Consider the following 17,259-nt stretch of genomic DNA (forward strand, 5'->3'; position numbering starts at 1 on the left):
CACAATTCCATGAATGTTTGTTTATATTGCAGCTTCTACATTAAATCCATGTGTATGGATCAATCTTCATTTCAATTTCGGTGAAATTATAAAAATGAATGATAAAACATGCTTGCTGCTTCTTGGATTGCTGAATGTGAGAATTCTTTAATGTAACTGGCTGCTCAGCCTATTTAAAGTCATTATCGCTAGACTTCAGAGGTCCCGTTTAGGTGGTCCTAGAATGAAACTAATGTCGGTAAAAATGAAACCTATGCTACAGACCTTGTTACATCTTTGTGGGCAACTTTCTGAGGTCAGTGGCATTCACCGTCACTTTGCCACTGACAGCAAATTCCAGGCAAAAGCGTTTAAAATTTAGCTGCTGTACACCAATATAACTAGTAAATGGCTCTGTATAGTTTTCCAAAGTCAATTTCTGTTATTTAAAGCCAGGTTACTCAGGTGGCGAAGTAAACATACTGATTAAAATGCTTATTTTGGTGATAAAACCCATTTTCACTTGAATTAATAAAACTACACCAAATTACCACATTTAAAAAAAAATTAATGAAAAATTTTATATAATTATGTTCTGAAACAATGCTCAAGTGCACTGGTTCGTGGCAGATTTTACTTTTGGCAAAATGCAAACAAGTTTGGCCAGAAACTTGGCAAAAAAATGCTTCTCAAGACAAGCTCAATTTTGAGCGCAATCTACACCCAAATTGCAACTGCACCCAAAGCAAAAACTCCGGTATGTATAAGAATAAATACTGGTGATGATTCCATGACTGTAGAACATCAGTTTGGTCTTCTTCCCAAAACACTAATTCAAAGAGTGGGAGAGCACTTCCCAGTGTCTTGGCCAACATTTACCCATTAGTCAACAAATTGAATGCAGTGTTTCAAAAACCATGTTTCTGAAACCATAACAGCGACAGTATTTCAAAAATACACCACTGGCTTATAAAGTGCTTTATAAATTCTCTCTTTCCTTATGAGTCAAGAGAGGCTGTTCTAAAATTATATCTGGCCTTTGTGAGATTACATCTGCAGCCATGACTATAGCCCTTACCTTCCTATTTGAAAAAGAATAACGAGTTATTGGAAGGAGTGCAAAGGATAATTTAAAGGCTAATTCTAGAATTAAAGGGACAGGAGTATGAGGGGAGACTAAATACCTTTGAAAAGAGTGGTGATTTGAACTAAGATTTATTATAAAGACTTTGTGGAACGTGGATTCAGATAATTACTTGTGTACAAAATTCACTAACCAGGGCTCATGGTTTCAATTTAAGAATGACAGGAGTATCTGGCAAGATTCAAAAAGGAGGCTATAATAATTCCTGTCAGTAAACAGGATCCAGGGTTACTAGATTTGGAAATGAATCGGTGCATTCTTGAGAGAAATTGTATAGGTAGGCTATCTTGCTCAAAACTTGTTACCATTTCTCAAAACTCAGCAACTTATTTAAATCTCCAAGGAGCTGATGTACAGCTCATACACGAAACAAGAAAGTAAGTAAATAGTTGACAGCTTATGTTGAACAAAGCACACTGAACAGAATATTCTCTGCAACTATAGTAATTTCCACACACAGCAATTTTACTCTATGCAAGGTCTTCTGCAATCAGGATGTATTATTTTACTTTACTGTTTATTGCATTTATATTTCCAGACGGAATTACATACATACAAGGATGATAAAAATGTCTTCTCATTTGACTTGATCTTTGTACTGTGGCTAAAAAAGCTGACTGCTCTTCCATCTCAAAATGAGGAAATCAAAGTCTGCAGGGTGGATGAGCAAACTGACCACAGCATCACAGTACAGGAGGCTATTCAAGTTGGGAGGGAGTAGAAAAGAATGTGGTAATGGTAGGAGGCAGTATAGTCAAGGGGATAGATACAGTTTTCTGCAGCCATGATTGGAAGTTCAGGACGTCTTCTCATGGCTGAAGAACAGAAGGGGGACAATCCAGTTGTCATTCATCGACAACAAACAACATTGGTAAGTTTAGACACAGGTTATTAGGTCTAGTTCAAGATTATAGAGGTGAATACATGGTTATAAAGAGCAGTGTGGGACACTGGCAGAAGTACTGGAACAGGAAGGTACTGTATCATTGAGATGGACTCCACCTGAACTGCGTGGGTCCTAGCAGAAAGAATAAACAGGGTAGTCACAGAGGTTTTAAACCAGTAAATTGTGGGGAGTTGGGGAGGGCTCAAGTGAAAAAGGCCGGAGGATAATAGTCTGAAAACAAACAAAAAGGGAAGAAAGTAGAGTAAATGTCAGAAATTGTGCTTTAGGTGCTGCAGGTAATAGGAAAGCTAAATGATATAAAGAAATTAAACCAGGAGAGAGAAATAAATTTGTCTGTAAAACATTAAGCAGGAGGAGCACAGGAGCATAAGGCACAAACTGAATTAATTGAAGGTGCAAATTCAATTTGGAGGATATAACATGGTAGCCATTACTGAGACACATTTTAAATGGTCAGGACTGGGAACTAAATATACCAGGTTTGTAAGGTCTATAGGAAAGGTAGGTAATATGGTTGCGGGGCTGAAGTAGCCTTAGTGCTTGAGGAAAAAAAATCGCTTCAATGTCAAGTGATATAATAAGGTAAGCATGCAGTGTATACTTATAGAATTAAAAAATAGAAAAGGATTTAAGCATGTAATGGGAGTTGTGTATAGACTCTTGTAGCAGCTGTGAAGGTGCAGATTGTATCAATGCAAATGTTTAAACCAGCAGGTAGCAAAGGCAGAGTGATTTTCATAGAGACTGGGGTAAAGATACTAGCATTTGTCAAGGTAGGGAATTTGTTGTGCATGTCTGGAACAGTTTGCTGGAGCAACATGACCTAGAACCTAACAAGGGAGTATGTCATGCTCGATTCTGTAGTGATTTAGTTAACAGCTGAGTGGTGTATGAACAATTAGCTAATAGCGATCATAATGTGTAATAACACATAACAGCTAAGATTTTAGATTCAACGAAGGTTGACTTCTATGGATGAGACGGAGGCAGCCTGCAGTAAACCAGACAAATCAGTTCATGGGTAAAACAACATATCAGTGGTCGTGTCCAATAAAATAATTTACTCTGACAGAGAGCCAGTTTATACCCCTAAGAGGAAAGGGCTATATTTGCCAAAAAAAAGCCATGGGCAACTAAAGAGATAAAAGACAGCAGAGGTATACAAAAATGTAAAAACAGAAAAGATCCTGGAGATGGGAAAGTTACAAATAACAGCAAAGGTCCCAGTGTATAAAGCAGGGTCCCAGTGTATAAGGCAGGGTCCCAGTGTATAACCTTCCAAAGTTTTCTTGACTGAGTAACCACTTCTTTGAAAATTACACTATTTAATAAAGGTGGCAGAGGGAAAGAAGAGAATTATAGTCAAGTTAATCTAAAACCGGTTGCCAGGAAATTGCTAGAGGCTATAATTAAGGATAGTGCGATTGAATACCTTGAAAATTTTCAGCTGTTTGGAGACAAGTAACATGGATTTGTTAAGTGTAGCACCTGCCCAATAAAACATTTTCAGGATCTTTTCTATTTATACATTTTTGTATACCTCTGCTGTCTTTTATCTCTTTAGTTGCCCATGGCTTTTTTGGCAAATATAGCCCTTTCCTCTTAGGGATATAAACTTTTTTTTTTGAAGAGGTGACTAAAGAGTGAACAAGGGGGTAGCCATGGAATCCAAAAGGCATTCAATAAAGCACCTCATGAGAGAGTTAGCTAAATTTGAAGCCCCTGGAATTAAGGCAAATTATTGACCTAGTCAGCAAATTGGTTAAGCAGCAGGTGACAGAGTTGGGATCATAGGCAGGTACTTTAATTGGCAAAACATGACCAGTAGTGTCCCACAAGGATCTGTATTGGGCCCTCAATTGTTCAATGTCGATAGAAAGTCACATGCCCAAACTTGCTGATGGCACAAAAGATAGACAATATTGCAGCAATGAAGATGGAAGCATAAAATTACAAAGAGATATTAATAGATTAAGTGAATGGGCAAAACTGTGGCAAATTGATTTCAATGGAGGCAAATGTAAGGTCATCCATTTCAGACTGAAGGACGACAGAACGGGATTCTTCCTAATTGGCGAAAAGATAGAAACAGTAGAGGTCCACAGAGACTTGGATGTCCAGGTAAACAGTATTCCATCAACAAGATGCACTGCAGAAACTTACCAAGGCTCCTTAGGCAGCACCTTCGAAACCCATGACTGCTACCATCTAGAAGGACAAGGGAAGCAGAAACATGGGAACACCACCACCTGGAAGTTCCCCACCAAGCCACTCACCATCCTGACTTGGAAATATATCTCCACTCCTTCACTGTCACCAGGTCAAAATCCTGGAACTCCCTCCCCAAGGGACTGCAGCGGTTCAAGAAGGCAGCTCACCACCATCTTTTCAAGGGCAATTAGAGATGGGCAATAAATGCTGGCCTAGCCACATCCCATAGATGAATTAAAAAAAAGACTTGATGTCCAGGTAAACAGATCACTAAAATGGTATGAACAGATACAGAAAATAATCAAAAGGCTAATGGAATTTTAGCCTTTGTATCTGGAGGGATAGAATACAAGGAGATTGAAGTCTATAGATAGACCTATACAAATAGGGTCTATAAGAAACCCTGGATAGACCAAGCAGGAATATTGTGAGCAGTTCTAGACACCACACCTTAGGGAATATATACTGGAGGAGGTGTAGCATAGGTTTACCAGAATGACACCTGGGCATCCAAGGGTTAAATTACGAGGAGAAATTACACAACCTAGGGACGTATTCCTCGGAATGTAGAGGTTAAGGGGTCATTTGATCAATATTTTCATGACATTAAAGGGAAACAGATATGATAGTTGGCAAGGTGGGGGAATAATTTCCACTGGTTGAGGAGTCTAGGACTAGAGGTCATAATCTAAAAATTAGATGCAGGAGTCAAATTAGGAAAAAACACTCAGTTTGGACCCTCATCCACAAATGACAACTGATGCTAGAGCAATTGTTAATTTTAAATCTGATAATAGTTTCCTATTACTCAAAGAAGTTAAGGGATAAGGAGCAAAGGCGGTATATGGAGTTAGGCCACAGGTCAGCCATGACCTCACTGAATGGGGGAAAACAGGCTCAAGAGGTTAAATGGCCTTCTCTGTTTTCTATGTACAATTTACTATTAATTCAAACTTGCTTAATTCAAATTAGTTTAAAGCATCAACTTCTGAGCCTTATTTACATTGCTTATTCAAAGCTCTGTATAAGAAAAAAAAATACAAAATTTAGAGAAATTTCATGCCAATTTTAGTCCCAACAGAAGCACAGTAACTTTAGTCAAATATTACCATTTTCACTCATTTTAGGTGATGAGGCCATTGAATTCAATGTTGAAAGGATACATTTGAGTTAGAGGCCAAATTTTGGAAGATCTCCCTTGAAGACAAATAATGCATTGAAATTTTAATTGGCCTGATAATTATTCTGAATTGATATGATACAGTATTTGAATACTTATTCAGGTTTCAGCAATGTAGTTCCTCTCTACCCTTTCAACACACTAAATATTGAAAGCACTAAAATAGAAAGACAGGTGCAAATTTTAGTATCCAACAGAAATGCTGTTGTACATTAGAGCACGAACAGTCACTTTCACTGAAGGTAGCTAACTCAGCAGGACTTCTGATATTTAGCTACATTGTATATGTGAGTAAAAAGATGCTGAATTTAAACATGGGGTCTTAGTTAACTAAAATACTTAAACTGATATATTGAGGCCATTTCAGAGTTTGACTTTGGACTCATCTGTAAGAGTCAGGCAGGCCTTCAAGGCCAAATTTTAGAATTACTTGGGGAAAAGAAAAGTAACCCGAATATCTAAAAATGCCTTTGTACTGGTTAGTATGTTAATATTTTAGAAAGGTATTGGCAGACATTAGATTAACTGAGTGAATGCAGAAAGAAGAGGAACGCAGCTCTGAAAATCATAGCAAATTTGGCAAACGCAGTTAAGGTATCTTCAACATAGTGTAACCATTGCACAGATCTGTAGGAGCTTTATTAGGCCTATTGATAAAAGAATGCATAAAAAACACAAATAAATATGCTTTAATGTTTGTCTACACCAGTACTATTCACCTCCCTTCATATATGGAACCTAAATTTGGAATGACCTACAACTGCACATCTATTTGTGTTTCTTACAATTCGGGTATAAGTAGAACAATAGTTGCATGATTGCACTTTACAAATCAGTGACAAAATTGAAGTTAGCAAATCCCACAGGTGAAGTCTGTGGACACAAATCCATTTAAGTGCTTCATGCCCTTTTGTGTTGAATTTTTAAAAAAAAAAATCGACATAATTAAATATTTCTAAGAAAGTTAAACATCTATTTTTATATATGTCATCAAGCAATACAAAGTACTTTCCATATCATCTAATTTTTGACCTTAGGCCAAGTTACAGTTTTCTTATAATTAATTAATTTCATCCATGTGCAAAATATTTAGGGGTTCAGGCTTAACTGCCCTTCTCTCAAAAGAATATTCCAAATAAAAGGCTCATGAAAACAGTGTCCCTTTCTGTAGAGCTAACTGTATTTAATTACTTCACATATGGTACTTACATTATACAAAACTCAAAAGCCTAAAGCTAAGTAGACCTCCTTAATCCAATTCAAATTCCATAAGAAATAGTGAACTGCTTGATACTATTTTGAGAGGACAACTGTAGCAACTTTGGCAAGTAATTATATTTTCATTTAAATACTTTGAACAGTGTTCCCACAATGGATTTTAAAAGGGACAAACAAAGAGCAAAGGAGAAAAAGACCCATCTTTTAACTAGTAACTATGCCAGAAGGGATAATACTTCTCTCTAATTGCATGTTCAACAGGTATTTGCAACTGGCTTCAAATATTAGTAAATGTGTGAGACTTAATTCATAAAGTTGTGTACCAATGCTTTCTCAGAAACAATATTAAGTGATCCATATGGCGGTTAGAAATGTGTTGCATAGATGTGAATTTGCAGAAGAGATTTAGCATAACAGCAGCGAGGCACTTTTGATATGTAGAAAAATTAGAGAATTTGGGACTCCTTTGGTTTGAAAAGAGGTTAAGAAGAATTATACAGGTCAAATAGCTAACGACTGTTCAAAGTCATTTGAAGGACTTAACATTCAAGCTGACTTGATTAGTACAAAAGAATAGATCTACACTTGATTAAGTCACCAAGAAAGGTGATTTCAGAAAGGGAATGCAAGGCAGAATGTACTTAATTAAAAGTTACAATTCAAGAAATATTAGGAAAAAAGAAGTGGTACAAACAATAGATAAATATAATGAAATGAAAGTGCATGTCACTGATACTTCTAGCTTCAGGAAGCGGCAAGTACAGTGATTCAAGGGTACTGAAGTGAAAACCAGAAGCATCAAGGAAATTAAAAGCAAAACATGGCTTTGATTGAATTTACAATTCAAGTTCAGCACTCATATGAATTAATCCCCATGTTTACTAGGGTACAACGGTCTTGGCAAAACCTATACAAAACTAAGACAGCAACTTAAAATATGTACACTGTGCTCAGTAAAAGAGAACATCAGAACTGGAAAGGTTTATGTATATTCTGGATGTACAAGTACAACTTTAGTAAACAGACTAACTACGAATTCTTTGTAAGGCTATAGTTAGACATTCAGTTTTTAAGAGTCAATCATACAAATCAAATTCACTCATTCCTAAAAATAAGAGAGAATCAGCAATTCTGATGAGTCTTACCTAGACGAAGCTCTCCAAAATTTCCACATCCAATCTTCTTCCCCACCCGAAAGTTGGGGCCCACCATTAAGACTCCAGAGCTGGTCCCCGTACTCCGGCCACAGTTGGTTCCCCGCCCACCAGATTTTGACATTCTTCTTGTTTCTTCCGTGTCACCCCTACCCCCTCTCTTATCAAAATCCATAAGTTTGTGATAGCCTGGCTTCTCCACGGTTACTTTGCCATGCAAACCAACAATGCCAAAACTTGGAATTTTAGAATATCATCACGGTTAAAACAATGGGCTACTACAAGTTTAGCACCACCAAAGGTCTTGACAAATCTTCCATTTTTGTCTTCTTTTGTACATTTTTTAAGAGACAACACATCCTCAAGTCAAATCGAAAACAGAGATGGAACAGCCAAATTTCTCCACCTTCCTTCTTTGGTGTAGACCTATGAAACAAGATAAATCAATGAGCACATTTTATGATGAAAGCAAAAACAATGTCTCAATGTTAATGAATGAGAGGACTAAACAAATCTTTTCTGTTTCTTGTTATACAGGATTATTGTAGGAGAGTTTGCAATAATTGAGGGATGAAGTTAAGTTGATCAATGCTGATACAAAGGCAAAGTACTGCGGATGCTGGAAATCCGAAATAAAAACAGAAAATGCTGGAAATACTCAGTAGGTCAGGCAACATCAACAGAGAGTGGAACAGGGTTAACATTTCAAGTCATCAACCTGAAAACGTTAACTCTATCAATGCTGATTCTGCAATGTACAGCATGTTCTGAAATTTAAGAAGTGGAATTTTTAAATTTTACGAATGCTTATAGTTTAAAACCTTAAGACATGACAGCTCATGTGTTTTCCAATGGTCGACCTGACTTTGCTACCAAAAGAGGTAGGAATGATCTGCTCTAAGATCCGCACCAATTCCTCCCATCTATTAATTGGCTACCATAAGATACTGGGAGCCAACATGTAAAACTTTTCTTTCCCTATTTTCCTTGTGAAAAAAATGTCATAAGTGCTGCTGAATGCCTTACTTGGCATGGATTAGAATGCAGATGGGATCGAACCTTTATTTGTTTCTATTCCACAGCCCTGAGGATTAGTGCTCCAATGCTCTCAGGGTACAATCTAATTCTCATAATCCAAAGCTGCCAATTCAAATGATCTAAATTAATTTTTGGCACTAAATTCCCACTTTGCTGTGTTGATTAATTCAACTATCGGATAATCAAATTTTTTTTTCAGCACAGAGAACTTTGAATCATTAGTAGACTAAATTCACAAGTTGGCTTTCCCTCAAGTACTTGTCACCGCAGGTTATGTTAAAGCAATTCTGGCTTATACTGATGCTACTGTCAAGGCTAGTGCTTTCTAGATGCATGCCATAGTTGAAGATGACATGTATTGTGAGAAGCTGCATCCTCGAAATGGAAGCATGGAATTCCTTCATTGAATCTCAGCGGGTGGGTGTACAAAGAAATCTCAGTTAAAAGCCTTCAGTGTCTAAGTGCAGGTTGGAGTATTAGCAACAAGGATTACTTCATAAAGTTGTGCATTAAGGTTGACATTGAACATAATTAAAATATGCATTTATCCTAAGGCAGATTGGTTCAGATGTCACGGACGATAGGTGAGAAAAAATTTTCAAAAACTGATCAAAGACATTTTGGTTGCATGCTTACATACAATAATTTTTGGTCGGTATCAGAGCTGATTACAAAATTCCAAAGATGGACATCTTTGTCCCTAACGCTGAAGCAAATTTAGTCCAAGATGGTTTCAACATCTTCACACCAGTTGTACAAGTCATTGTTGAATATTTCTCAGCACCTGTGTTTTTGAATGCTCCTTTGACTCAAATCCCTGTTTAATCCAGCAGTCAGAGGTGTGCATCTAACTGGAACTGTCCTTCATCTCTCTACAGGTTAGAACTGCCTTGCCCCATGGATAACATCAGTGAACAAGCTCGTTTAATGCATTTAGAGGCTTCACATTGGCCATATGACAGTGTAAATGGATACGTGAATACCAATTACTGGAAAGAATCAACATCTGATACTAATTTACAAACAGGAGCACTATTTTCTTCCTTGTGCATTAGAATTAAATATGCAGTAAAGTTCAGCTGTTTGCCCCAAAAATTGAGGCCCCCCGTGATGATTTCCACTTGCCAATGATTTAGTTCCCAGTGCTGCCTAGCTAGTCAAAATAAAACTTCACCAAAAATCTAATATTTCAAATAGAACTTCTGTTACAATGTTTCCTGCAACTGCCTACAATGTTCTTTCCCAGTGAAGAGTAATATAAACAAAAATTAAAAGTTTAACATGTACAGAATACAGAAGCATCACAAAAGATAGAGATCTAAAATCCTTATGAAAAATGGAAGGGGTGGTACGGGAGGAGGAAGACGTATCATCAAATTGTCAGCTTTGCAGCATGGTACAAGCTTTTTTTAAACAGAGATTGTCACTTGGAGATTTCTCTGCTGAGATAAAAGCAATAAATTTTATTTGCTTGTGAAGGTTGAATGTATGTGGAAGTTTTAAATAGCATATTTGTTTAAATAGGGCACATAGGAGTTGTAGAACAAAATACTTCTCAGAAGCATTTAGTCTTATTCTGCCCTCCCCAGCAAAATAAGAAAGTGATTTAACTATAAAATTCTTTAGAAAAAGTGGGAAAGTTGCTGTGCTGCCTCGAGAACCAATCAAGTGAAGTCACTCTACAAATATATGCAGCTTTGCAAAAAGCAAAATATGGCAGATGCTAGAAATCTGAAGTAAAAGTGCTGGAAACAGTCAACAGGTCAGGCATCATCATCTGTGGAAAGTGAAACATCAGGTTAATGTTTCAAGTGCTGTCTGACATGCCGAGTGATTCCAGGCTTTTGTACTCTAACATGATTCCATAGTCAATATATTATTGAGAAAATATACCACTGTCACCTGTGTGCAAACAAAGACGGACAACTTATTTGTGTGATTTTTTTTTACTTTGAAAACAAAATTGGAAATCACTTCTTCCCAGTTAATGTTAAATGTTAGTCAAAATTGACAATTTTATGACAATATCTTTACAGTGCAGAAGGAGGCCATTCGGCCCATTGAGTCTGCACTGGCTCTCAAAGAGCATTCCACCTAGTCCCACTCTCCTGCCTTATCCCCGTAACCTGGCACATTCTCTCTTTTCAGGAAGCAATCCAAGTCCCTTTCGAATACCTCAATCGAACCTGCCACCGCCACCCTTTCAGGAAGTTTGTTCCAGACTCCAACCACCCTCTGGGTGAAAAATATTTTCCTTAAGTTACGAGTTATAACTTGTAATTGCTTTGCTTATAATTTTTGGGTTCTTCAAATAAATTGTAAAAAACTAAAATGAAGCTAATTCTGGGAAACACTCATGACCCTAATATAACATTTTAGTGCATTATTCTAATGAGCTTTTATCCCTGCAAACCATGAAAACATATATGCAACTTTCAGCAAAAACAAGGAAATGCATCTCTTAACAGTGAATTTGAGCAGTTAGACTATACAAACCAGTAACATTATTACAGATGGACAGAAAAAATTTCACAGCACTATCAAATTAGAGCAGTGGAGTTCTCCAAGTGTCCTGGCTGATATTTATTCCTCTCGGCTATCAGTTTAAGAGAAGGTTTTGTGAATTATGCCTGGGTAGGCCAAGGCCATAGTTCAGATCAGACCACTGACCAGAAATAATACATTCGCCAAAATGATTACAGAAATGGAAGTTGGAACCAGCAGGCATTTTAGTTTCAAAGAATGCTTAGTAGGGTCAATAATGAGAACAACCTAGCCCAACATATGGATCCTGGTCAGTGATCAGCCAGTAAGGAAAAATGCTTTTTTTTGGTAAATTAAGAGCAAAAGACACTTCCCTTCAGATTTTTAGAATTTCCCTGCAGTCCCAAATCAGTTAGGCCAGGGCATACATTTCTTCTTTTTACCTCCAGCATAACCCACTATCTTTGATATCTATCTGGATGAATTTAATCAGACTGATTACAAGCTTTCCATTAAATGAATGGTGTTCAGCATTCATCTGCTCAAGGATTTCTTTACCAAAATCTTTTCCCATCTTTGCACTGTGTTTTCCCAGTTATCCAGTTTTTAGACTTTTGAAACCTTGAGAAGGACATAGTAGAAAAATCTTTTCCAATTGGCATTGCCCTAACAAAGAAAATTTACAATTGAATTCTATGACGCCTTGAGACATAACAAATTATACTCTTGTAGGGTGCAGGAGAATCTATTCTTTAAGTGGAAGATGGCATCAAATCTTTCTCAACGCATCAATGCTTACTATACACAAAGCCATGTGGGGCAGTTAAGTGGCTGGTAAGGAAAGGCCCTACCTTAAAGGACCAGAATTAAGGCTGAGGGTCTAGGGCTGCTCTACTTTTTCACAATGAAAAAAGGGAGAGTTGGGAAAATGTAGTTGACTATGGGCATAGCTGTTATACTGACGCTTCAGCTTTCCCACATAAAAAGGCAGCCCTAAACATTCCTGAAAGTCAGTTTGGTGCTACAAAGCAAATGTGAGGTTGCCCGCTGGAAGGTTATCTAAGTATTTTCAAACTGGATCATTGTACTTCAACCCTTACGAAAATCTGGTTAAGAGGAAGGTGGGCAAGCTACATATATGACAAATTGGAAAAGCCTCTAGTGTAAAACTGCTTAGTAGCTAGTTAACTTACTAAAATTCTAAATAACATATAACTACAGGAACAGTAGCTAGAAGACAAATAGTTAAAAAGCAAACACGCACTCTGGTAAGGCAGCAATAGCCTTGAGAATACCAGCACTGGAGCAAAACATAAAATATAGTATCAACTGTGATTCACACTTCTTTTCTTACATGGAAAATTCTTCTCAATAGAAAGTCATTCATGCTATGATTAGCTCTGATCAATAAGCCCTATGCATTATGCATCAATATGTGCAGTGCAATTTGAACAGCAATTAACAATCATGAGAAAGTATTGCCAATGCTTCTTGTAATACACCTGAGGTTGCCTGGAGATTTTATTCCTCATTTACCTATTGTTCATACTGACATAGCAGATTTCAGAGTTTAATCTCTCCTTTTCGTTCATGTTTTGAATGAACACTGGTGTGCTCTCCTCCTCAAGACAGTCAAAAAGAAACATTGCTTTCAGGTATGTGTTCTAACTTCTGGACAAAACAGTTTGGTTTTTCTAAATGTTTTCATTACATATTGATTCTACTTTCCCCAACTAATTGAAATGCTGCATCAAGGTAAGCAAATGTCACAATGGAACTAATAATCTGAAGATCATAAACAGCACTGAAATATGTTTTACAATAAAGTTGAAAGTGAAAAGAAAAGTACAATTTAATATTCATACAGGCTGCAGGTTCTAGAAAACTCCCATCTCACTAGCCAATCTGTTTTGCTCGTTTTCAACTTGCACTCTAGACACACCCATAGTGCTGTTCGGAAGGAAGTTCCTGGATTTTGATCCAGCGATAGTGAATGAACAGCAATATAGTTCCAAGTCAGGATGGTGTGTGGCTTGTGGGGGAAACTTGCAATGTTCCCATCCATCTGTTGCCCTTGTCCTTCTAGGTGGTAGAGATCATGGGTTTGGAAGATTCTGTCGAAGGAGCCTTGGCAAGTTTCTGCAGTGCATCTTGTAGATAGATGGTGCACACTGCAGCCACTTTGCACTGGTGGTGGAGGGAGTGAATGTTTTATGCTGTACATCCATGCCTGGTAGGAACTGGATTGAGATTGCAAAAACTTATTTACAAAGACTTTTCTCACACCACACTACAACTGGACAGCAGCAAAATGTAGTGCTAACTACATGCTCGGACTTTCAGACCCAATACAAAATGATTGAATAATAGATGCTTCACACAAAAAAAAATCAATGTTTTGCCATTGTTGTTAGTTTTAGAAAACATGGTTCTACCTGTATAAACAACCTAGCTAAAAGTCACCACTGCTTCTCTATGAGACCACCAAGTGCCTACGAACATCAAATTTCAGTCCCTAAATTACTGGATGCCAATAGTACTTGCACATTTATTTGCCTGATCAAACATGAAGACTATTCTGACTTGACATTTTAGATTCAGCACCTGTTACAAGGACTACATCAAATGTGAGGTGCCGGTCAGAGATCCTTTGCTGAATACTTCAAAAACATCGGATCATCAGCAGTGCCGTCTACTTGATTACATTAAACAGAGGCTCCATCCCAGGTGGACATAAAAGGTCCCATGATACTATTTCAAAGAGGAGCAGGGTAGCCCTGGCCAATATTTATCCCTCAATTACAAACAGTAAAACAGATTATCCAGTCATTATCACATTGCTATTTCCTACATTACAACAGCGACTACATTCTGAAAGTGCTCCAATGGTTGTAGTGTGTTTTGGGACACCTTGAGGTAGTGAATGACATTATATACATACAAGTCTTTTTACAAAAGTTTAGACTAGATTTACAAATACGCTCTAACCTAGTTGAGCACCAGTCAACAGTTCCGTGCTGGAATCCTTTTGTTATCTTCCATGAATGAAATAAACCACTGACTCTCAAAAGCCAAACTGATCTCAAGTCAATGTAATGTCTTGCATTGGCTTCCGATCCCTCTGCTAGGGTCTTTAACATTACCTTGGATCAATGTGTAATCAAAGTTATGGTGTGATGCTGTTCACATTTCATGGTATTTGCCCTTTTCTCAAATGGGTCCACTAAACTCCTCAAAAAAACGTCTTCCGACTATTCTCCCTTAGTGTATATTTCCTTATACAAGTTAACCAATTTTGTTGCCTTCTCTCCGAAGTCCTTTTATCATTTCTGTGGGGATTCCATTATATCCTTTTACTTTTCCTGCCTTCAGTTCTTTTATAGCTTTAAATATTTCACACCCCAGATGATCAGGTCCTAAATCATCCAAGGGAACATCATCATCTTTCTCTGGTTCTAGCTCTGTTGGCTTGTCATCGGTGTACTCATTCCACCTATTCTTTACTTTCTCAGGTTCTATAAGCAGTGTACCATCTCTCTAATATCACTTCATCTTTGTAATGCATTCCTCTCCTTCCAGCCGATTACTTTATTTTCTCAGTGTCCGTTCTTCCAATTCCTTGCACTGCTTTCTTCACTAACACCGTCTTGCCTGGCTAGCCTCTCTTAGCTCATTGTTTAGTTTTCTACACATTAGTTTACCTTCATTAGTGTTTTTGTTCTTCCACTTTCTTCTCTCATTCATTTTCTTTACCATTTCTTCTGAGACCCATGGCATTCTAACTCTTTTCCCTTTAACCACACCAATGTTTTCTTTAGCACTTTCTAAGAAGGCACTTTTCAATCTATCCCGCTGCTCATAGAAATTGCTTCCTGAACTGTTGCTAACCTCGAACTTTTTCTCAACTGCTTCACAAAACTTGGCCCCTCACAGCCTTGCACCTTTTCTCTATCCGACCTAGGCTATGGATTTCAATTTTTTGATTCTGATAAAGACATACTAGATAAAGTACAGAAAATGTTGAAGGAGGAGGTCAATCGGTGAAGACAGTGAGATGTGCAGACAACCAGGCCCTAGTGGCTAGAACAGTATATGATCTACAGATACTAATGGATAGAAGGAAAGATAGAAAAATAGAAGTATTAAAAGTTTACCAAATGGAAATTAATGTAAAATAGACAGAAGTTATAAAGACTGGAAGATATAATGGTGGGAAAGCAGAGGTCAAGATAATTGGTCAACAGCTGGGTCAGGTCTCACAATTTAAGTACATGGGAAGTATCTTGTCTGAAGTTGGTTACTCCCATAAAGAAACAGAGCTAGAATAGCAATGGCAAAGAACACATTCTCCAAAGAAAGAAATGCTTAGCATAGGAATGAGCATAGATCAGAAAAGAATTATCAGAGTGTGATTTGGAGTGTCCGGGACTGAAGCGTGGGTCATCCAAAGTCTGTGATATGTGGTTCTGGAGGAGGATGGAGTGGTTCAGTCGGAGGAGAACACAAGAACAATGAAGTAGTTGTTCTCAGGATGGTGGAAGAGGAAAGGTTGTTTGTGAGTATCAAGAAAAGTCAAACAAGGCCACATTCTTACGCATGAAAACTTGAAGGAGGCGAGTGAAGGAAGATTAGAGGGATGTATACCAAAAGGAAGAAAGAGAGTAATGATGTTAGACAACTTAAAATTGAAAAATGGGAGGTTCCAACGAGCAACTGAAGAGAAAGTGCAAGACCATGAGTCATGGCGAAATGAGCAGAGGACCTACTCTTAGGCAGACCACTACTACTGCTTGCGTAAGCTGTAACATTTAATGTAAATATATAATATTTAACGTTAAAAACAAACTGCAAATGCATCACTGAAACTCAGTTACATCACCTTCAACTTTCATAAAAATGGAACAGTAAATAAAACACAATACTTCCTTGCGGGGGACCAGAAATGGTAATGAATGTGTCTATCAGGTCAAGCCAACACTGTCAAAGCGCCCGAGAAGGAACTGATCACTTGAGTACAGGAAATATGAAGTAGTTACAAAATATTTTGTTGACATTTCCTATGTTATTCTTTTCACAGATAAAATGTAGAACTTTTGATGGGTGGAATCAGGATTCTCAATTTCTTCTGGAGGGTCATGACTGAAGAATCATTTTACAAAGTCCAGAAGAGAGCAACATGTTATTACATTTAATGAAGTATTTTAAAAAGGATTCCAAAAGATTTCTAAGTTCATCATGATACAAAGCTGACATATTGCTAACTGCCCTCATTCACCAACGACTGATCAGTGTACTGTACAGGGGCAGAGTCCCAAGATGGCTATTTTTGTGTAGTTTTTTTAATGTATATAATTTAAGATTAAACAAATAAGGTCTTAAAGTGTACAGTTCTATGACATATTGGGAGGCATCAATAGGTCACACAATGCAACTTTTAAAAAAGGGGAAATGTTGCAAGGGTCAGCAAGATGAGGAAGCTACAGAAAATTAAAAGCTGTATTTCATTGAAAGGAGGTGTGTTTCCAATATTTGAAAGATATTCAGTATGTTTACATTAGGTCCATTACTGCCAGCTATCAATCACATATAAACAACACACCCGGGATTGATAAGTCAATTTCTAGAAACTTAAAGTGATTATCTTTTCTCTCCTCAACTCCAACTTTTTTCTCCTGCCTGAAAGCAATGACATGTGAGCGCATGGTTCTACCTTTTCATACTTCAATTAACTTGGCAATCTTCTGGGACAAGCTTACACAACAAATGCCAGTAAACCCCTATGGATTAATGGAGGTATGATAGACTGAATCCCATCCACATCGAGCACGCACACACCAGCAGAAGTGACTTGACATTGGAAGCAGGAATCCATGTTGATTTATTTTGCCCCCGCCAACCCTTACCCAGGAGAAGGGAGGTTTTTGGGGTTCGTGTATGAACATAG

At 37.6% G+C, this 17,259-nt stretch overlaps 1 protein-coding gene across 4 annotated transcripts in view; it reads right to left on the bottom strand.

The window, feature by feature from the left end:
- Nucleotides 1-17,259, bottom strand: part of LOC144688897 (casein kinase I) — a 93,341-nt gene that overhangs the window by 48,641 nt on the left and 27,441 nt on the right. For all 4 annotated transcript variants that reach the window (XM_078555918.1, XM_078555919.1, XM_078555916.1 and 1 more), the window contains exon 2: nucleotides 7,785-8,219. In XM_078555918.1, the coding sequence (XP_078412044.1) occupies nucleotides 7,785-7,968 (184 nt within the window). In that variant the 5' untranslated portion in view covers nucleotides 7,969-8,219. The remainder of the gene's footprint in view (nucleotides 1-7,784; nucleotides 8,220-17,259) is intronic.

Source organism: Cetorhinus maximus, chromosome 13, assembly GCF_964194155.1.
Source record: "Cetorhinus maximus chromosome 13, sCetMax3.hap1.1, whole genome shotgun sequence".
NCBI lineage: Eukaryota > Metazoa > Chordata > Chondrichthyes > Lamniformes > Cetorhinidae > Cetorhinus > Cetorhinus maximus.